Here is a 22,039-nt window from a genome sequence, read left to right on the forward strand (position 1 = left end):
CCTTCTGATAATTTGCTGTAGTCTCTTTGCTAGTATTTTATTTAAGATTTTTGCACCTATGTTCATTAAGGAAATTGGTCTATAGTTTTCTTTCTCTGTTTTTGGTCTTCCTGGCTTGGAAATTAGTACCATATTTGTGTCATAAAAAGAATTTGGTAAGATTCCTTTGCTTATTTTGTCAAATAGTTTGTATAGTTATGGGATTAGTTGTTCTTTAAATGTTTGATTGAATTCACTTGTGAATCCATCTGGCCTTTGGGAGCTTTTTTAGGGAGTTCCTGGATGGCTTGTTCTATTTCTTTTTCTGAGATGGGATTAGTTAAATAGTCTATTTCCTCTTTTGTTAATCTATGCAAATTATATTTTTATAAATATTCATCCATTTTACCTAGATTGTCATATTTATTGTCATATAATGTCTTCATTCTTCATGTTCATATTGCCTTTTATCAAGCTGTAATTATCTTCCTTATCTCTTTTAAGCAAATCTATTTTTACTTCAGTTTTGCCTGAGATCATGATTGCTACTCCTGCCTTCTTTGTCTTGGTTGCAGCCCAATAGATTCTACTCTAGCCTCCTACCTTTACCCTGTGTGTGTCTACCTACCTCAAGGGTGTTTCTTGTAAGCAACACATGGAAGGATACTGATTTTTAGTCCATTCTATTTTATGGGTGAATTGGTCCCATTTATATCCACAATTATGAATACCATCTGTGTATTCCCCTCCTTTGAATTCCTTCTTTAGTTCTTGTATTTCGCCTTTCATTCTTTCCCTCCCCTCCAATGTTTTGCTTTTAGTCAGTCTTCCCCTTTTTAACTCACTTATATTATTCACCTTTCCACCACCCCATTTTTTATTCCCCTCCTACTATAGAGCCTTCCTATAGAGCTGCCTCCCACCTCTCCCTCCCTTCTCTTACTTCCCTACCCACCACATCATTTCTTATTCCCCTTCAAATTCTCTATAGGGTTAAGTACAATTTTATACCCCAATTAATCTGGCTGTTCTTCCTTTTCTGAGCCAATTCCAATGATAGTAAGGTTTAAGTATTACCTCTCACCAACCTTTTCCTCATTTCCATCATTGGTCTTCTCCCTACTCCATCCTTGACCTTCATTATGTGGTATATTTTATTCCATTTTACTTCTATTTCCCATTTTTCTTAGTATTACCCTCTTTTACCCCCAGTTTTACATTTTTCGACATATCCTAAACAGTTTACTACCACCCCCTCTATGTATTCTTCTTCTAAGTACCATGACCTTGATAACAATTTTTAAGAGTTACAAATATCATTTTTCCATATGGGAATTTAAACCATTTGACCTTACTGAAGCTCTGAAGTTTTTTCTCTTTCTTATTTACCTTTTTATGTTTCTCTTGGATTTTATATTTTGGCCTCAAATTTTCTGCTTAAATCTGGTCTTTTCTTCAGGAATGCTTGGAAATCTTCTATTTTTTAAATAAACATACATTCCCTTGAAAGAATATAGTAGATTTTGATGGGTAGTTGATTCTTGGTTGTAAACCCATTTCCCTTATCTTCTGGAATATAATATTCCAAGCCTTTGGGTCCTCCAATGTAGAGGCTGCTAGATCCTGTGTGATCCTCATTAGGGCTCCATGATATATGAATTGTTTCTTTCTAGCTGTTTGTAGTATTTTCTCCTTGTCCTGGGAGCTCTTGAACTTGGCTATAATGTTCCTGGGAGTAGTCATTTGGGGATTTATGCAGGAGGTGATCTGTGGATTCTTTTAACCTCTTTCCTACCCTCTTGTTCAAGAATATCAGGGCAGTTTTCTTGGATAATTTCCTGTAGTGTGATATCTAGTTTTTTTTTTGTCATGACTTTCAGGTAGTCTAATAACACTTATATTGTATCTCCTGGATCTGTTTTTTTGGGTCAGTTTTTTTTTTCGATGAGGTATTTCATATTTTCTTCTATTTTTCTTTCTTTTGATTGTTTTATTGTTTTCTTGATGTCTCATGAAGTCATTAGCTTCTAATTTCCCAATTCTGATTTTTACAGACTGAATTTCTTCCATGACCTTTTGATTCTCCTTTTCCAGTTGGTCCAGTCTTCTTTTCAAGTCATTCTTTTTATCATTTAACTTTTTTGCCCCACTTTCCAGTTGGTCAATTCTGGCTTTTAAGATACTTTTTTTCTGGTTTTAATTCATGTGTCTCTGTTTCCAGAACACCTATTTTGCTTTTTAAGATGCTGCTGTTTTCCTTTTCCCAATTTTCTTCAATCTATCTTATTTCTGAATTCCTTTTTGAGCTCTTCCAGAGTCTGTGTCCAATTTCTTGGATTTTTTGAGATTTTTCTTAAAGTTCCTTGGATCCCATCATCCTCTATTGGTTCTTTTCTTTGGTCTTTATCTCTATAGAAGCATTCAACCATTACCTCTGGTTTTTTTTACTCATCACCCCCATCCTCCCAAGACTGTAAACTATCCCCTCTGTTGATTTCCTGGAACAGGGTGTTTGAGCTGCTCTGCCCTGGAGGGAATCTTCAGTCTTCTCTCTCTGCTGATATACTGGATTAGACCAGTTGAGCTGACCTATCATGCTAATCTGCCTTGTGGCCAAATCTTCACAGTAGCCAGCTGCTTTGGAGGTTAAGGGTACCCAACTGGATTGCCCCTCCATCCCACATTTCTCTCTGCCAGTTATTGTCAGAGCCCTGAGCTTCACATGGTGGATCTGAGGTGCTCTATCCTGGTTGCTGCCCCTACCCAAGAATCCCACAGTCATCCCCTGTCTGATCTCAGGGCTCAGAGCAGGAGGTGAGGGAGGTGTGTTCGGGCAGCCCATTTTTTTTTGTCTCTCCCTACTGTGAAAATCAACTCTCTCTGCCTACCTTTTGAGTTGTGTTCAGCAGAAGTGCCCTGTGGCTCTGTCTTGTTGTCAGGTTTCGATTTCTGTCTTTTTTGAAGCTCTTTTTAAAGATTAGAATGGAAGGTTAGTCAGAGAGGTTTCAACTTTTTCTGCTTCTAAGCCACCATCTTGACTCCACCCCTTTTACATAATTTTCTGACAATTTAATATATAGATTCCTTGGTATAATATTGGATAGAAATTGATGACAATCTAGAAACATTTATGAAGTCCTCACCTATCAAGTAGAAGCCAGGTGCTATCCTTAAAAAGGCAAAAAGATCCACTCTAATCCTTGCTCTCAGGGAGCTTACACTGTACCACCCCCCACCCCTGCCTTTTTTTCAGGTGGAATATGTATTTACTGACAAAACTGGGACACTTACTGAAAATACAATGGAATTCATCGAATGTTGCATAGATGGTCACCGGTATAAGCCTGATCCAGTAGAGACAGAGGGGTTCTCTGAAACTGATGGAATTCAGCCTGATTCTTCCAGAGCAGAAAAGGTTGGTGGTTGTGGTTGGCTTATTCTGTTTTGTTTTTCATTCATAATCACTGCCTTGAGTGAGTTCTTTGGAAGTACTTAAATTGGTTGTCTGTTGTACTCCCTCCTGTGATGCTGATAGTAGCTCATGCATAAGTCCTCCATAGGGCATCTACCCTGTGTAAAGTAAAATGATATGAGGCCAGAATTTTAGTTTGCCCTGTATTCTCTTGACTGTGGTCCTTTCCTATTCTACTAAACACCAATGACCTTCAGAAGGAGGTCATAGAAGCTTTGGTATTTTAGCTACAATCAAACATTAGAATAACAAAGGAATTTGATTTTTTAAAACAATTTTTCTTTCCTTTTTTCATTCTAAACTTGACACATACTCACAAACTCAAAGATTTCTGTGAACAAATAAGAGAAAAAAAGATTATATTTAGAACTGGTAATCTCTTTTCATCACAGTGTCCTAGCTGATCTTGTCCTTATCTCCTTCTTAATAACTTTAGGGGGCAGAGATGCCTTGCCCTTCAGTTTAAATTTGAGGAAGCTGAGGCCGAAGGAGATAGAGGTGTTGAAAGAAATGCTTGATTGTCAGTCTTGCTTGCCATTCACAGAATAATTTCCTTGAAGGAAGATCCTGTGGCCTGGATATTTACCAAGCCAAACTTTAATTATGCCTAAGCTGCTGCCTGTTTCTGAGGGAGGCCCTCTGGCTGCCATTCATTTTAATGTTCTGGATGGTTTAATCCTGCTGGGTCATCCAAAATTGTTCTGCTCCAAAAGAGGTAACACACATTCTAGACTTAGTTTGGCTTATAGCCTGAGGTCACTAGGGCCACTAGAAGGCTCTGCCTTGTTTAAGGAATAACTACTTCCTGAATGGATAAGTTTCTGATTACATTACAGTTCAGATTTCTTGGGTTGCAATGCAGTGCTCCTTAGCCCTGCTGGAGCCTTTCCAGAAGGGAATGATATGGAGGAGGATAGGGGACCAGACTACCCGTATCCACTGAACCTTGGAGATCAGTGATGTCAAACTTAAATCAAAATGGAGGCTACCAATCTGGATATAGTTGCATATTAGTTATGATATTTAATGTTATATATTTTTTTAAAATTTTTTGTTTATTCTTTTGTTTATTTCCTGGAATATTTCTCAATTACATTTTCATCTGGTTTGGGTGTCACAGCTTTTGGACAACTCTGGCCTTTGTGCATCACAGCCTCCTGATGGTGTCTTTTCCATGCTCTCTAATCACTTTTGTTCTGCCTCAGAGAACAGAAGTAGAAGTGCCAGGTAAAAGTTGGGTAGAGGAAGATGTAGTCTTTTCTTACATTTAATTTTTATTTTATTTATTTTTCTGAATTACTTGTAAGCAAATTTTTTAACACAAAAATATTTTTTGAGCTCCAGATTTACTTCCTCCATCCATCTTTTCCTGCCCCCTTGAAATTAGAAGCAATTTGTTGCATATTAGAAATCTGCAATCATGCAAAGCAATTTTCTCTACACTTAATTTTTATTTTTTCTCAATCATATAAACAAAAATTTTTAACTTTCATGCTTTTTAAAATTCTGAGATCCAAATTCAAATTTAGTTCTGATTAGAGGAGACACTTTTGGGACCAAGTGGTCCCAAAGTGGACAAGTGTTATGAGAATTAGTAAGTCCCCTAACACTAACATATCTTCAAGCCGAACCTATGAGACTGCTTGTCTTAGATGTCATAGAAGGGAGAATATTTGAACCCGATGACCTTTGAGGTCCCTTCTATCTCTGGCAATCTGAGATTTTGTGATCCTCAGTGATTAAAACAGAAATACTCTTTGGTTTTTGTTTTTGCTGTTGCCATTGCAGAGTCGGGAGCAGCTCTTTCTTCGTGCCCTGTGCCTTTGCCATACTGTGGAAACACAGATGAAAGATGATATTGATGGAATCTTCGAAGATACCGAGTTAACGTATATCTCCTCATCCCCTGATGAAATTGCTTTAGTAAAGGGGGCTAAAAAGTAAGCACAGGCTTTTATTTTTCTCCTGAGAAGGATTTTCTTTTATGAGCTGCAGGAGATGGGAAAAAGTGGGCTTATTTCTGTTTCAGTGTGTGTCTAGTGAATATGTTTCTGATTTAATACAGAATCAGAGTCAGACATTTAAGGGCTTAGGAGAGAGTCTGTGATGTGAGCAATTAATATCAAATATTGATATAGCCTGGAGGCAATGTGCTGTAATGGATGAAGGGGGCTATCCTCTGATTCAGGAAGGCATGAGTTTAGGTCTTACCTTTGACCCATACTGACTGCAGCCTGGATAGTATGAATTATTTAAATTTTTGTATTTGTGCTCCTAGCACTCTGTACCATAATAGGTGCTTAATAAATTGTCATTACTTAATTGATAGTATTCCTGGGCAAATAACTTACTATAAATAGCAGAATGCCCGCCAATCAGCTTTTGCAGAGGGTCTTTCTATAGTAGGAATTCTCTATACCAATTAAGAAGCCAATGAGCTTTTATTAAGCACCTGCATTATACTAATAAGCACTTTACAAGGATTATCTCGCAGAAACCCTGTTATTATCCTCATTTTACATTTGTGGAAACTGAGGCAGACAGAGGACGAGTGGCTTGTCCAGGGTCACACAGCTAGTAATTTTCTGGATCTGGATTGGAACTCAGGCCTTCTTGACCCGTCTCAAGGCTCAGTACTCTAAACACTGTGCCACCTAGCTGCTTCGATGAAATCACAGATACAGATCAGAATGTGATAAAGCTTATGTTGGTGTTATTGCTTGTCAAATCAGAACTTTCAGATTATTTACTTTTTGTCCGTTATTTTGTCAACCAGTACAACAGACATAGAATATTAACCATAAAAGAATAATGGTAGAGTATTGTCTTATCCCAGGGCTATTTCTATCAGATCTCCATCAGAAAAGATGAGAATGGTAATAATAATGGCAGGTACTTAGGATGACTTAGTGAATTCATGCTCAACCTTAGAGTCAGTCAGTAAAACCCTTTTTCAAATTCTATCTCTGACTTATTTCTCAGCCTGGGCAAGTCACCTGTATTCACAGTGCTCCAGGCACTTCTCAAAGTCAAGTAGTCTTAACCAAGGTCTAGAGACCCCTAAAGGAGCCCACATATAGATTTAATGGAGTCTGTGAATCTGAGATAAAATAAAATTACATTTTTAGCATAATTATGTGTTTTATCTTACACATGTAAAACTTTTGTTTTTCTGAGAAAGAATCCACAGAGCTCATAGGTGGTACAGTGTATAGAGTACCAGGCCTGGAGTCAGGAGGATTTGGGTTCAAATTTGGCCTCAGACATTTTCTATCTGTATAATTCTGGGCAAGTCACTCACCTCATTTGCTTAGTACTTTGCTCTTCTGTTTTTTGAGTTGTTACTAGGACCAAAAGTAAGGGTTTAAATAAAGGGTGGGGGAAATTGTCCACAAACTTCAGCAGATCGTCAAGGGGATCTGGGACACAAAAAAGGCTCATCTTTAGCCTGCCAGCTATAATTGCCAATCTACATTCATACAGGATGTTCCCCATAAGGATAAAATAAAATTATAGGTCCAGATCTGATGATGCTGACAGTGATAACAGGAACAGATTGGAAGTACCCTAAGTGTTTGTTCTTTTGTAGGTATGGGTACACCTATTTGGGAATTAAGGATTACCGCATGAGATTGGAAAACCAACAGAATGAAATTGAAGAGTAAGTAGATTAAATAACAGGTCACATTTCTCTAATACCTCAGAAAGTATTCCGTGAATTCAGAAAGGACCATAAGGGAAGCTGGGTTCAAATAAAGGGCAAAGGATCTCTTAACTCTGATGGGCCTGGGCTTCTGGCTGGAAAGCTGAACTTGGTGTCTTTGCTCCCCAATAATGATGGTTACCTGGCTTTGGTATAAAAATTAGCTCCCGGAGTTTTCCTTGGCTGACACTCGAGTCTTAATGAGATAGGTCGAGGTGATCTTACTGAGATGATAACAATGGTCCAGATCTATATAGCTCATACTGCTGGGTCAGCTCGCATTGACCTCAGGAATACCCAACCACTTTTGGATTATATCCTTGGTCTTAACGTAGAACTTCATATTTGCAGAGAGATATAAACTTTACCTTTTTAAAGCATTATCATGTGCAGAAGATTTAATTTTTTTCAGCTCCAAGAGACTGGGAAAACTATGGATTTATCTCTGTTTTAGTGTCTCATTATATAGTGAATATGTTTACACATTAATGCAAAGTCAAAGTCAGACATTTAATTACTTATGAGGGAATGAAACTCTGACGTTAGCAGTGAATAAAAATATTAACATAGTTTGCAAGCAGTGTGTCATAGTGGATTAGGGGGCTCTCCTCTGAATCAGGACTACATGGGAGAACATGAGATTCAGTGTCACAGGAACTGACATCACACTTGTCTCTGTCATTTATTTGTTATGTAGCCATTGGTTGAGTGAGAAAGTCACTTAATGTCTCTGGGCCCTAGGTGTCCTTATTTAAAGGTGTGAGTGAGTTGGTCAAGATGACTGTTAAAAAGAATCCATTCAAATTCTAAATCTGTGATCTTCTCAACACACCCTTATCAGCAGCACCACCTTGTGACAGCTGCTTCATCTTATAATGGCCAAGATCAAGTGCAACATGGTCTATCAAACCTTCCCCAAACTCTGGCTAGAAGTGAAGTCTCTGTCACCTGCCCTCAGAGCATTTTTCCTCCTTTTATTCATGAACATATTCCCATTGTTAGTATATTTATCAAAGATGTAATCTCTTCCCAACTTCTTCCCAACCTCATCAGTTAATGAGCATTTATTAAGCATTTATGGTGGGCCTAACACTAGGCCAAGTTCTGGGAATATAAATACAAGTAGAAAGACAGTTCCTGAACTCAAGGAGCTTAACCAGATTATTTGTTCCATGAAGGGATTGTACCCTGTTGTTATCCATGATTTTCTCAGGGTTCTTCTTGTCATAGGCAATCAATAAATGTTTGCTGAGTGACTAAACTTTATTCCTTTTTATTTAAAAGAAAAAATGCAACATGTCATTTGACTTTTTCCTAGTACAATCACAGTCTTTTTCTATTCTTAGTATAATTTAAGTTTTTCACATTTTCTGTTTCATTTTTCCTAAAGGTATGAACTTCTCCATACTTTGCCCTTTGATTCTGCCCGAAGACGTATGAGTGTGATTGTGAGAAATGCCCGAGGTATGTGTTGAAGAATTAAGTTTCTGGAGGCAATGTTTGGCCATCCCATGGTGCTTTATGATCCTCTAGCACCTCTATGAACATTAGCTTATTTGAGCTATACAGCAACCTTGGAAGAGTATGACAAATATTAATATTTCCATTTTGTATATGGGGAAATTAAGGCTTAGGAAGGAAATCTGAGAATGAATCAGTAAATGCAAAAGCAATTATTAAGTACTCACTGAGTGCTAAGTACTGTGGATAGAAGTATAAAATGGAGACAATTATTGCCTTCAGAGAGCTTGCATTCTAATTGGGGGAGACCTGCATAGGGCAGTTATATTCAGGGAGAAGTATTTTGGTTTGGAAAGTTACAGGAATGATAAAACCAGGATTCACAGGAGAGTAGACAGGCATACCCTTTTCAGTAGAATAGTCAATTCAAGAGCTAGAAAGTGGGGAGAGTGAGAAGGCTGTGTCTGTGAGGTGAGGCATGGAGGCAGCTTGCCTAGATAGAGTGGACAATATGAGGCATTTTCAATCAGGGCAGTTGGACCCTGGGTACAGAGTTACAGAGATGAAAGGATAATGTCCTCCAGGGCATGTCATGATGGTGGCAGGGGGTTGGGGGAGGGAGGTACACAAAAAGATAGTTGGGACCCAAGGTTCACTTGAGTTGTTCTTCTCATCTATTTTTATTTCTCATAAAAAGAATTTACCTACATTGAATTTTTCATAAAAGAAAAAGATCTGAATTCCATTCATTGTTTACATTAATTTCTGATAGACTATAAGCTCCCTGTCAGCACTACCATATTTTGTTATTTGTTTTATTTTATTTCTCTTTGTTAGTTCTTACTTAGCATATTTCCTGTTACCTAGTAAGCATTTAATAAAGATATTGAATAGAATTGAATTATTAATAGTTTCATGTCTATTTTTTTTACATTTCTCCCATCCATATTTTCTGATTCTTCATTCTAGGTGACATATTTCTCTTCTGTAAGGGAGCAGACTCAACTATCTTTCCCAGAGTGCAAAGAGGACAGATAGAAATGACTAAGGTCCATGTGGAACGCAATGCATTGGTAAGTCATCCCCAAGGACAACACAGTGAGGAGGTTTCCACTTTAAACACATTTTGATTTAGTATTTATTGTACATCTTAGGTTTGGAGAGGAACATCTTCTTTTCCTTTTGTCTTTTTTAAATAACGTCTTCTTGTTATAGTTTTCTTGGATAGATTTACAGTTTTAGAGATTTTTCCAGACTCTGATAGTACAATATTATCCTTCTCTTTCTTTGGAGTACTCAAGGACTCCTAGGCGGTTGTGATCTTATCAAATGCTGATAGCAACCTATCCATGCCTTACCCATTCAATGCCATTCTCATTCTTGTCATCCTATACGTTTGCCATGGGTGGTCCCCCATTTTTCCTGGGCTCCTTCTTGGCTATCTCTTGACATCTCAAAGATACCAATGGAGTAGATGGGCTTTGTAGTGATTACCTCTCCATCTCACCATATCGTCAACCAATCTTTTGTTTTATCATGCTTTTTTATAGCTTCTCTTACTTTGCTCGTTTTTTTTAACTCTTTATCAGTTCTAGTTTTCCCTTGCCAGGTCTATAACTAATTTTTATAAAAGGAACTATTTATTTGATATGCTAAGAATACAAAAACCTTGGCTTTTTGTATTAGATGGAATTCCCATTCATTGTCATGTGAATGGGTCATGTCTATTGTTTATACATAGGGAAAGTCCAGAAACATTTCAAAGGCCCTAAGTTAGGTCTATTCATGGCATGGCATGGCATGGCACAGCATCCTGAGCCTACTCTGTTGTTTGCTTCTAGGATGGATATCGAACACTGTGTGTGGCCTACAAAGAATATACCCGTGAGGAATATCGTATAATTAACCAGAAGATCCTTGAAGCCAAGATGGCTTTACAAGATAGAGAAGAAAAGTTGGAAAAGGTGTTTGATGAAATCGAGAATGACATGAATTTGATTGGAGCTACTGCAGTAGAAGACAGGTAAATGAGAACATGCTATTACATAATGTAGAGAGCAGAGAACCAGGAATTGGGAGCCCTGGGTCCCAGTTGTGATTCTGCCAATTACTTACTTGGTGACCCTAGGCTTGTCTTCTCTCTCTTTTCGACAGTAGAGAGTTCCATCTACCCTAGTTGAGATAGTCATCACCGCTCACCTGATCTATTGTCATAGCTTCTTTGTTTTTTTCTCTAACTCTGGTCTCTCCCCTCTCTAGTCTATTCTCCTCACAGTTGCCAAACTGATATTCGTAAAACAGATGTAAACGTATCATTCCCTTCCTCTGCTTAATATTCTTCAGTGACTCCCTATTACCTCTAGGATAAAATAGAAATTCTGCAGGCTTATATTTAAAGCTTTGTACAACTGGCTCCCATCCACCTTTCCAACTTCATTCACATTACAACTTTCTTACACTCTGCCTTTTCTGCAGTCCAGCCTGCCAACTGTTGCTGGTATACAGTGTTCCAATTCTGCCCCCAAATAATCCCCACTTCCTTCAAAGCTCAAATCAGGTTCGGCTTCCCCAAGGAGGCTTCTCTTCATCCACCCTGCTGGGTAGTGCTCTCTCCTTCTTGTACCATTCTCCCCAGTAGAAAGTAAACTTCTCGTTGGTCTGTTTGCAGTTTTTTTCTTTGACACCTTGCACAAACCTATCATGAGCAAATCAACATTTCTTGAATTCAGTTTAGCTTCTCCATGCCTCAGTTTCCTCCTGTAAAATGAGAGAGGAATGGAATTAGACTAGATATCCTTCAAAGGATTCTCTATCTATAATAGCTGATGATTTCATGATACTCTAAACTAGTCCAGCCTGTCCTTAATCAAGAATTCCCTTTGTAATATGGAGTCTTGACTTGGATGAGAAGGATCCCACTTCCTCCAAGGCACTCCACCTCTCCAGCTAATTATTGTGTAAGGCAGGATTGGGAAAATAACTTTAGTGAGATTAAAAAGTACTCTAGGTGTTCATGTTAAGGGGAGAGCTCACCTCAGACCTGAGGAATCAGGGAAGCCTTCTTGGGGATAGTGGCATTTGGAGTTTGGAGAGGGTGGATGTTGTTGGGGATTATGGGCCAGAAATAATGAAGACTGATATTTCTGTAGTACTTGGAGGGGTAGCAAACAGGGTTAAGTGATTTGTCCAAGATCATACAGCTATTAAGCGTTTGAGGCTGGATTTGTACTTAGGTGTTCTTGATTTGAAGCCTGACACTCTACTTCTCCACCTAGCTGCTCCCTTCTGTAGAGTTTTTTTTAAACCTTTATCTTCTACCTTTGAATCAGTAGTAAGTATTGGTTCCAAGGCAGAAAAATGGTAAGGGCTAAGCAACTGGGGTTAAGTGACTTGCCCAGGGTCACAGCTAGTAAGTGTCTGATTTCAACATAAGGACCTTCAGTCTCCAGGTCTGGCTCTTTACTCACTGAACCATATAGTTTTCCCCCTTCCATAGCATTTTAAAGTTTGCACAGTACTTTATATACATTGTCCTATTGAGATTTCACAAGGAGTCTGATGAGATAGGTAAAAACAGTTATGAATATGCCTAGTTTACAGATGGGGATACAAATGAAGGCTCAGAAGAGAGGTTCATCATCTTGCTCAGGTTCATACAGCTCATAAGCACCAGAGGAAGGATTCCAGACCAGGTCTCCCTACCTTTAAGCCCCAGACTCTGGCCACTGTACTACACTGCCTCCCATACTGGCACTAGCTCTTGAGTATTTCTCCCAGGCTAATGAAATGGAACCAGAGCAACCTTCCAGTGTTGTCCACAGTTTTCTATAACCTACTTAAGTCGCAGATGATTTTACTAATGGTGACTTCAGTCCTCTGAAAGTGAGCCCCAAGCTTCGTGTTTCTCCTGCCGAAGAGCTGACTTTTTAGACTCTGCTATCTTCACAGCTTCCCCTCTTATATGACAGACACATCAGCTCTTCCTATCAAAAATAGTCACAATTCAGAGCAGGACATGGGGATGCTTTGGCAATGTGACAAGCTTCGTAATTTCATCCTCCTGAAGCTTAAGCCATGTCCAGGTTTCTCATCAATATTAATCCTCATTTCAGGCTTCAAGAATTCTACCCTTAGGTGTATAGGAGGTTATATCCATTTTAATAAGGTTCTCTGCCTTTTCAAGGCAACCTGGCCAAGGAGATAGAGGGCTGCTCTTGGAGTCACGAGGATTTGAGTGGAATCCTTTACTCTACTTGAAAGCTGAGAAAGTCAGAGGATCCTAGAGCTGGAGCTGGAAGGACCCTCAATGTCCGCCTGTCCCAGAGGGAGAAACTGAGGCTTAGGGAGTTGAAATGATTTGTCCACAGGCTAAGGTCATACAAAAGATCATTAATCTAGAGTGGAACAGAACCTCAGAGGCCAATAATCAGTAAACATTTAGTAAGTGCCAACTATGTGTCAGGCACTCTACTAAGTAGTGGGGATACAAGGAAAAGCTCTTCTCTCAAGGAACTTATTATCTAATCAGGAAAGATAACACAACACCAAGAACCTGAAAGATGTGGAGGGAGATTTCCCAGCATGGGGGCATTGTGAAGCCTTGCGGCCCTGTTGGGAAATGATCTGAGGATGTGGAAGTTTCTGAGTTTCTTCCAGAAAGATGACTTTGTGGAGATCATGAAATCTAGGTGGTCAGCCCATTGAGAAATGATGACATAAATTTCTTGGTTGCCCTCCTCAAATTGAAAGTCTGGGAGGAGCTTCCAGGAAGCTACCCTCCACGAGGAAGCCCAGGGGCTTTCTAATTTTACAGATGAGTAAACTAAGACCTATGGAAGAGGAATGACTTGCCCAGGGTCATGCAGGCAGTAAGTAGCAAAATTGGGAGTCAAAGTTGGTTCCTCTGGACTCTAAAGCCAAAGTTCTTTCTCTTGTATTTTCTTGTCTCTGAGACTGTAGATTTCAGTGCCTCAGGCTATATATAGCTCTAGACCCAGAAGGGAACTCAGAGGCTACCCATCTATGTCTACCCATCACATTTTACAGATTAGGAAACTAAGGCCAAGGGCCACCCAGGTAGTGGAAATGAGAGGATTTGAAGTAGGACTTGTGACTTCTGCATTAATTCTCATTCTACTGCACTCCCCTTTCACCAGTCAGTAACCATTTATTAAGCACCTGCTGTATGCCAAACACCATGCTAGGGATGCTATACATTTCAGACAAGTTGCCAGTCTCTCTTGGTAGATGGAGTCTTGTCCTGGTCATGAGTCCAGACTGTTTCCTACCTCAAATGAAACAGCATTTCATCTAGCATCATTTGTAACCCTGGGACTGAAGGAGGTCCTCAGAAGCCACCTCCCTGCCCTCCAGTGTTTTTTTTTAATATGGAAAATTTTATTTAATTAATTAATTAAGAATATTTTTCTTACATGGTTACAAGATTCGTATTCTTTCCCTCCCCCCCAACCCCTCCAATAGCCGACATGCAATTCCACTGGGTTTTACAAGTATCATTGATCAAGACCTATTTTCATATTATTAATATTTGCACCAGGGTGATTGTTTAGTCTTCATTCCCAATCATATCCCCTTGACCCTTGTGATCAAGCAGTTGTTTTTCTTCTGTGTTTCTACTCCCATGGTTCTTCCTCTGGGTGTGGACAGCATTCTTTTTCATAAGTCCCTCAGAATTGTCCTGGATCATTGCATTGCTGCTAGTAGAGAAGTCCATTACATTCAATTGTACCACAGTGTATCAGTCTCTGTGTACAATGTTCTCCTGGCTCTGCTCCTTTCACTCTGCATCCATTCCTGGAGGTTTTTCCAGTTCACATGGAATCCCTCCAGTTCATTATTCCTTTGATCCCAATAGTATTCCATCACCAACAGATACCATAATTTGTTCAGCCATTTCCCAATCAGAGGGCATCTCTTCATTCCCTCCAGTGTTAACAGCCAGGATTATAGTTCAATTCAGTCACCCTATTCTTACAGCTCCTCAGGAATTTCTCCTATCAATCTCTATCCTTCCTCAACATCCACATAAAATGTTCTTTAGGGGTATGGAAAACACCAATCTCTGTTTCTTTGATCAGATGGAAATACAGGAAGGATTGAGTTAATGAAATTGGATAAAATGTCAGTAAGATAGACAGTTGCTGAGTTTCCAGATATTTGAGTTGAGAGCAACAGGTATAACTCCTAGTTTAGTTATACCATAGCATACCACAGGGGCTGTCCCTTAATTCTAGAAACCAAAATTAATCTTATTTGCTTTATCAATAAATAGATGGCATGTAATTCTATAAAGGTGGATTGGGGGTGGGGGGTCTAGGTGGAGGCATGGTAAGGAACCAAAACTAGGTACAGTCTCAAGATTGGAATACAATGGGAATCACCAGATTAAAGTAGATCTTGTGAAACTGACCTTGAGAATGATTCTGGAGATATGGAGGAGGAAAACTTGTTTTTTCTTTTTTATAGGCTTCAGGATCAAGCTGCTGAGACTATTGAAGCCCTGCACAAGGCAGGTATGAAAGTCTGGGTGCTTACTGGGGATAAGATGGAGACTGCCAAGTCTACCTGCTATGCCTGCCGCCTCTTCCAGACCAACACTGAACTCTTGGAATTGACCAGTCGGACCATTGGAAGCAGTGAGAGAAAGGAAGAGCGTCTGCATGAGTTGCTGGTTGACTATCATAAGAAGCTGTTATTTGATTTCCCAAAACGCAGGAGCATCAAAAAGTAAGATAGCAACTGCTTAATGGGCACCTGCACTTCTGGTGCAAATTTCATGTTCTCTTTAATTGCTGAGCTTTTTCATTCTTCAAAGACACATCCTTCTATGAGTAGTTCCCCTAAAACCCGACCTACCAGAGGTAGTAGGCCCCTCCTTACTGTTAGATTTTCCCAAAGCTTCAAAAAGTAGCAAAATGCAGAAGTCATTAAACTTCTCAGTATTCAATGTCACTATTAAAAGGAAGAAAAAGATTAAAAATGGTTTTATAGCTTATTTTGAATTCAATTTTACGTTAATGGAGGCACAATTAGAGCAGAACCTAAAAGTGATGAGGCAGATACAAATCAAAGACTAACTACACTTAAAAAAAGCTTAATTGATTTTTTTGGTGTTTATTCCACAGTTATTTACAGAAACTCTCCCCACTCCCACCCCTGATTGAACCCTCTCTTCTCATAGAAATAGGGAGGTAGAACAAACAGACACAGCAAGCAGAGTTGATAGAATATGGCATTTTGCATTTGTAGTCCTTCCCTACTGAGAGGATGGAGATGTATTTCATCATCCATTCTCCAGGACCAAGATTGGCTATGATTGCTATTGAAAGCTAATTCTGCTTTATTATTGTTTTCATTTACATTACTGTAGTCATGTAGTCATTGTATACACTGCTCTCCTGGTTCCCCTTTCTTTTTTTTGCATCAGGCCATCTGAATGTTCCATTGTCTCTCTGATTTCTTCAAAATTTATCATTTCTTCCAGCCCAACAATATTCCATTACATTCATGGATCACTTTGTTCAGCCATTCTTTAGCTAACTGCTACTGTGAGAAGTATGGCTGTGGACAGTTTGGTATAAATCAAACCTTTGTTTCTGACTTTGACTTTATGCTGTATGTTCATTAGTGGGATTGCTGGGTCAAATGGTATGAACTGTCTAACCACTTTTCTCAAATTATTCCAAATAGTTTGCTAGGATGATTGGACCATTTGACAACTCCTCTTAGATATTGATTATTTCTACCTTTTATTATCTTTTGTTTAAAGGGAAATGAAGTGAAACCTCAGTCATCTAAATTTGCATTTGTTTTAGTATTATTGACTTGGGCCAACTTTTGACATGTTGGTTTGGTAGTATGCATTTCTTTTGAGTCTGTTTCTGATCTTGGACCACTTATCTATCGAGAATTGACAATTGACTTTATCATACATTGAAGGAGCTACTTAGAATGGACTCTTAGAACTCTAGAGTTCAAAGGGAAACCACTGTCTTAGAAGAACTCAACAGAAATTTACTTACTTTCCCATCTGCTCCATTCACTAAAGATCTTCCCTAAACCATGTCATTTTTTTGTTTTGTGGCTTTTACTTTAATTCATCTTGATCTGATCTATACATGTTCCTACTAGCACTCTACCTGTGATAATGGCTTACTGGATCTCACTTTTTGATCACCTGCATATCCATCCATGTGCTTCAGACCCCCTCTTTGGGTCTTTCAAAAATGTATATTAGACATGTAAAGTTTTTTTAGACTCAAACATATTTTTTTTTCTTTTTCTAGAGGGTGGGGAGAACATCAAGAATACGGATTGATTATCGATGGTTCGACTTTGTCGCTAATATTAAATGCTAGCCAAGACTCTATTTTGACTAATTACAAAGCTATCTTTTTGCAAATTTGTATCCATTGCACTGCTGTTCTCTGCTGCCGGATGGCCCCTCTGCAGAAAGCACAGGTAATTATGACCAGGAAAAAAGACTTATCTCTTAGTTATGGGGGTATTGTGGAGAAGAAGGGTTCAGATCTCATTTGGAAAATACATTTTTCTCCCAAGTTTTACAATTGTAATGATGGTCAGCACTCATCTCTCCCACTGTCAGCTGGCTCTTTGCCCTCTGCCTTTGAACACGGTGTTAAATATTTTGCCTCCCTCATCTGCCCTCTGGCTACAGTTCATTTTCTCTCCTTCCTTTCATTGTCAGAACTTCTCAAATGAGTAGCCCTTTCCTGCTGCCCCCTCCCTGCCCCTTTCCTTCCCACTTCTGACCCTGTAAACCAGCCTTCACACTTTACCGAAACTCTACTCCCAAGGGTCATCAGTGATCTTTCTTGGCCAGCCCATTGGTTCTTTCTCTGCTTTTGTGCCTAACCCTGGCTGTATTTGACACTGATGAGTATATATTCTTTCCAGAAACACTTTCTTTTCCTGACTTCCAGTTCTCTTGATTTTCCTATCACCACCCACTCTTCTTTTTTCTCCATTGTTGGCTCTTTTGCCTTTCCTGCCATCCCACTACAAAAGTTCCTTCTTACCCTTTCCTGACCTTATACTTGGTACAGTGAAAAGAGCAGTAAATCTTGTGTCAAAGACATTGAATCTAATCCTAGATCTGTCATTTCTGCTCATGTGACCTTGGGCAAGTCACATCTTTGGACCTCAGTTTTCCCAAATCCCAAATGATAGGGTTGGAAAATATGACCTTTGTGACCCTTTCCAGCTCTAAGGCTGAAATGCTATAAACCCTCAATGGCACTCATCCAATATCATGGTGAGCAGATGGCCCAGATCTCTACCGATGACTTCTCCTTTGGGTCCTGACTTTGTCTCTAGCCACACACTTGAATGTCATGTGATTGTCCTGACAGTCATAGACTTCATGTCTATGACTGAATCCATGCTCCTAGTCACCTTTCCCATTCACTCCATCCTCCTGGAACCAGGTGAAAGGCATCCTGACTTCACTGTTCTCACAACTTTTTTTTTGTTCCTTTCACATTCTCCCTTCTATCATTTTTGTATATTTCATATATGCAATATACAAATATAACATTCTTCGAATCTAAGACCATTGAGGGAAAAGACCATGTCTTTTGTCTTTCCGTAGTTCCTGTGCTTTCCTTATCATAGAAGATTAATAAATGTTTGTTGAATTGCATTTGTATTAACTCTACCATCATCTTCCCATGTTTTTGACTGCAAACTTTAGTTCACCCCTTTCTTTTATCCCACATATATAGTTACAAAGTCTGTTCTTCTAAATGTTTCTCATATTTGTCTCTTCCTTCTATTCCCACTTTTCTCCCTAGACTTGCTACTTTTCATAGATTAGGCCAGCCCCTTCATTTTTCCAGAGAAGAAAACCAGTGTGTGGAGAAGTGTTGTGACTTTCCCACAGTCACACAGCTAATGAGTAACGAAGCTAGAATAACCACCATTTATATAGCACCTACTGTATGCCAAATGTTGTTATGTATAAATGCTTTTAAAATAAATCTTCATGACAATCCTGCAAGGTATCTATTAACTATTATCCCTATTTTACAGTTGAAGAAACTAATGCAGAGGTAAAATGACTTGCCTATGGTCACACAGCTAGTAAGTTTCTAGTTCATTGACTTCAGATTCATCTCTTTCCATTATACCCACCTACTTCTTACCCTCATTAAAGCTAATATTTTTGCCTACATCCATTCCCTCTTGCTTCCTTCAGGAACTTGTTTCCTCGTTCACATCTCCCCAGCTACTTGCCCTCTGTTTGCCTCATTTTACTCATCTGTAAAATTGGGGCATAAAATAGCACCTACCTTGCAGGGTTGTTGGGAAGAGCAAAGGCGATAATAATGGTAAAGTGCTTAGCATGATGTCTGGCACATAATAAGTACCTTGTAAATATCCTGATTATTAGCCATTGTTATAGAATCTAGTCCCACCTGCTCCATCTCCATCCTTTTTCTTCTAAGAGTAACCCTCTGCTCTAGTCAAGCTAGGCCTCTACTCTTCCCCTAATGTGCATAAGCCCTTGTTCCTGGAGTACTGTAGCATGGGTTAGAGTATTAGATGTAGAGTCAGGATGATTTTTCAGGTAGATATTTAGTAGCTATGTGCCCCTGATCAAATCATTTTTATCTCCCTTGGCATCAGTTTTCTTATCTATAAAGTGAGAGTATTACTTCTCATTTTACTTTTTTCATATCTGACTCATTCTCAGGGTCAGCTGAAATCCCTTCATGAAGCCTTCCTTTCCCAGATCACCCCAGCCCATACTGACTTGTCCCTTTTTGAAACTCAGAGCCACTATTGTCCAGTTCACTCTTTGGTAATTAATCATGCTCCCTGAAGATGTATTCTATATTGTCCTATTATTGAACCCCTGCATTTCAGCATTTTGCTAATAGGTGTGCCAGAGCTTGAGATCCATAGGCAAAGCCTTTGAGAACCTGGAACCACCTCCAAACCATGATGAGGCATAAAAAGGACTTTGGTGTAGGAATCATCTCTTAAATGCTTTGAGTTTTCACTTATTTATGTCTTGGAATCCTAACTAAATTCAGTCAATCAGTTAAGCATTTATCAGGAACCTCCTACGTGGCTGACACCATGTTAGGTGCTGAGACAAAACTGGAAACAACTTAGCTCTAAGAGCTTCCTCTGTAGCCAGGGAAGATGACACATACATATGTAGGCATGTGTATGTGAGAGAGTGGAGAGGATCCACGGGGAGAAGGTGATCGACAGTGTCAAATACTGGAAAGGTCAAGAAGGATGAGCACTAGGAAAAGGTCATAAGATTGGCAATTAAGAGATCACTGATGAGTTTGGAAAGGGCATGTTTAGTTGAATGATGAGGTTTGAATACAAATTGTCAAGGATTTAGAAGAGTACTGGGGGGGGGGGGAGTAAAAATCCTGACCGTAGACAGCTTTTCCATGACTTTAGCTGAGAAGGGGAGGAGAGACAAGACATAGGACAATAGCTTGCTTGGATGACAGGGTCTGGAGATGATTTTTAAGAATGCGGGAGAACACATACACATCTATAGGTATCAAGGAAGGAAACAGTAGATAGGGAAAGATGGAGGGATGGACAGAGAGAGAAGGGGGCAATCTGGAGAGGAGCTGAAGGATGATTTCAGGGTTCCTTGTATAGGGTGCAGTCTTGGCAAAAGAGAAGAGTCACTCCTTCATTAGAGACTGTAGTAAAGAGGGCAGAAGTGACGATGATGTATGATGTTCAGGGGTTTTGAAAAGAAGACAGAAAGCAAGAGGAGCTTGTGACAAAATAGCTTTTATTTGTAAGTTTCTTGAGAGAAGGGCCTTGATTCTTCTCTTATGTACTATTATTCCTTTTTCACTGCTGAACATAGGGCCTTGATCCTGGTAGCTATATACTATATATAAAGTTTTGGTTGATTGTATTTATTTGTTTTACAGAGTAGCTTCTGGGCTTGAGAGAAGGTCCGTTCTTGCTGGTGCTTGTGGATTCTGGGTTCCCCTGCCACATCCTTGATGATTTTTCAGACATTGCACTACAGATCTTCATCCTGGATTGCTCCAGACAGAAGAGCCCTAATCTTCTTAAGCCGTGCTCTCTTGTGGAAGCAAGAGGCTTTGATCTTTTCTATGTGGGTCTCTCATAGAGATTTATATCTCCAATTTGTCTTGCTTTAGACTCTCACCATAACTGCAGAGTAGAGCAGGCTTTCTTAAAGAGGATTGTGGCCTGTCAAAGACCCATTTGGAATTGTTGAATTTTTTGGACTACTTCCCTCTTTGCCTTGTTTCTGTCATCCTGATCAATTAAAGGGTCATTCTCCTCGACAAACAAATGTCAAACAAAATGACAGGTGAATCAGTCTGGTTTTTCTGCCACAATAATAATAATAATAAAAAAAATAACAGTGATGATCATTACTAACATTTATCTAGCACCTATATGTGCCTGGAGTGACTTAGGACCTTTTTATTGTAAGCCTAATGGCCTTTTCTTAGTCCTCTTCTTCCTTTTCAAAAAACAGGACTGATGTTATTTTGTCTTTTTCAGTCTTGTTTACCTCTGTCTTTAGAAGATCACTGACAGTAGTAGATCATAGTTCTTTCTGTATAGGTTTCTACTTTTTTTGACTGGAGGCCCAAGTCTTTACTTAACCTCATAGAATCAGGCCCTATCAATCACCAAGTATCTATAAATTGTCAGCCATATGCTAGCTGAATCCAGCATCCCATCCTCTGTACCAGAGATGTCAAACTCAAATATGTTGTGTTGTATTTTTATTTCTTTTGTTAAAATTTTTTTCCAATACATTTTAATCTGGTCCTGGCCAAAGGCTGTTCATTACCTTGCATCTTTACCTCTCTGCTAACCAATTTTTCTTAGAAAACAGATACCTCTGCCCCTTTTTGTTGCTCCAAATTTGCCTTAGAAATCCCTTTTTTAAATGGTTCTTAACATCTTTTGTAAATGTCAATTTGCTCTGGGTTTTTGCCTCTGGGATGTTATTTTTGCAAGGGAACACTACAAGTCTGAATTCATTGCACATTCCCCTGAGTGGCTCAATGAGTTTCCCTTAGGTGCTTTTCCCTTATTTTCCTCAGTGGGATCACTTTAAATCATATTTACTGAAATCTGATTTCTTCACATTCTGGGTACTCATTTGGCTATGACCTACTGTTTCCTTTTGTGGCTGGCAGTAACTCTAAATTTGCATCTTCACTATCCCCCATGGTTTGTGTCACTTTCATTTGGTCATTTCTTTGTTTATCTAGAATAAGTCTAGGGTACCACGTTACTGCATTGGTTCCTCTACATTCCAAGTGATGAAACCAGTGGCCTGGGCAAAGCAAGAATTTTTTAGTCACATGGCTTTTAGCCACTGGAGACTTTGACTCGAAGCTAGGATT

At 39.2% G+C, this 22,039-nt stretch overlaps 1 protein-coding gene across 4 annotated transcripts in view; it reads left to right on the forward strand.

The window, feature by feature from the left end:
- Positions 1–22,039, forward strand: part of ATP11C (ATPase phospholipid transporting 11C) — a 244,675-nt gene that overhangs the window by 170,868 nt on the left and 51,768 nt on the right. For all 4 annotated transcript variants that reach the window (XR_008914630.1, XM_056809271.1, XM_056809273.1 and 1 more), the window contains 8 exons: positions 3,233–3,394; positions 5,240–5,391; positions 7,041–7,112; positions 8,545–8,618; positions 9,585–9,688; positions 10,457–10,638; positions 15,102–15,362; positions 16,922–17,096. Coding sequence is in view for 3 of the 4 variants with exons in the window: in XM_056809271.1 (XP_056665249.1) it covers positions 3,233–3,394; positions 5,240–5,391; positions 7,041–7,112; positions 8,545–8,618; positions 9,585–9,688; positions 10,457–10,638; positions 15,102–15,362; positions 16,922–17,096 (1,182 nt within the window). In the remaining variant the exon portion in view is untranslated. The remainder of the gene's footprint in view (positions 1–3,232; positions 3,395–5,239; positions 5,392–7,040; positions 7,113–8,544; positions 8,619–9,584; positions 9,689–10,456; positions 10,639–15,101; positions 15,363–16,921; positions 17,097–22,039) is intronic.

Source organism: Monodelphis domestica, chromosome X, assembly GCF_027887165.1.
Source record: "Monodelphis domestica isolate mMonDom1 chromosome X, mMonDom1.pri, whole genome shotgun sequence".
Classification (NCBI taxonomy): Eukaryota; Metazoa; Chordata; class Mammalia; order Didelphimorphia; family Didelphidae; genus Monodelphis; species Monodelphis domestica.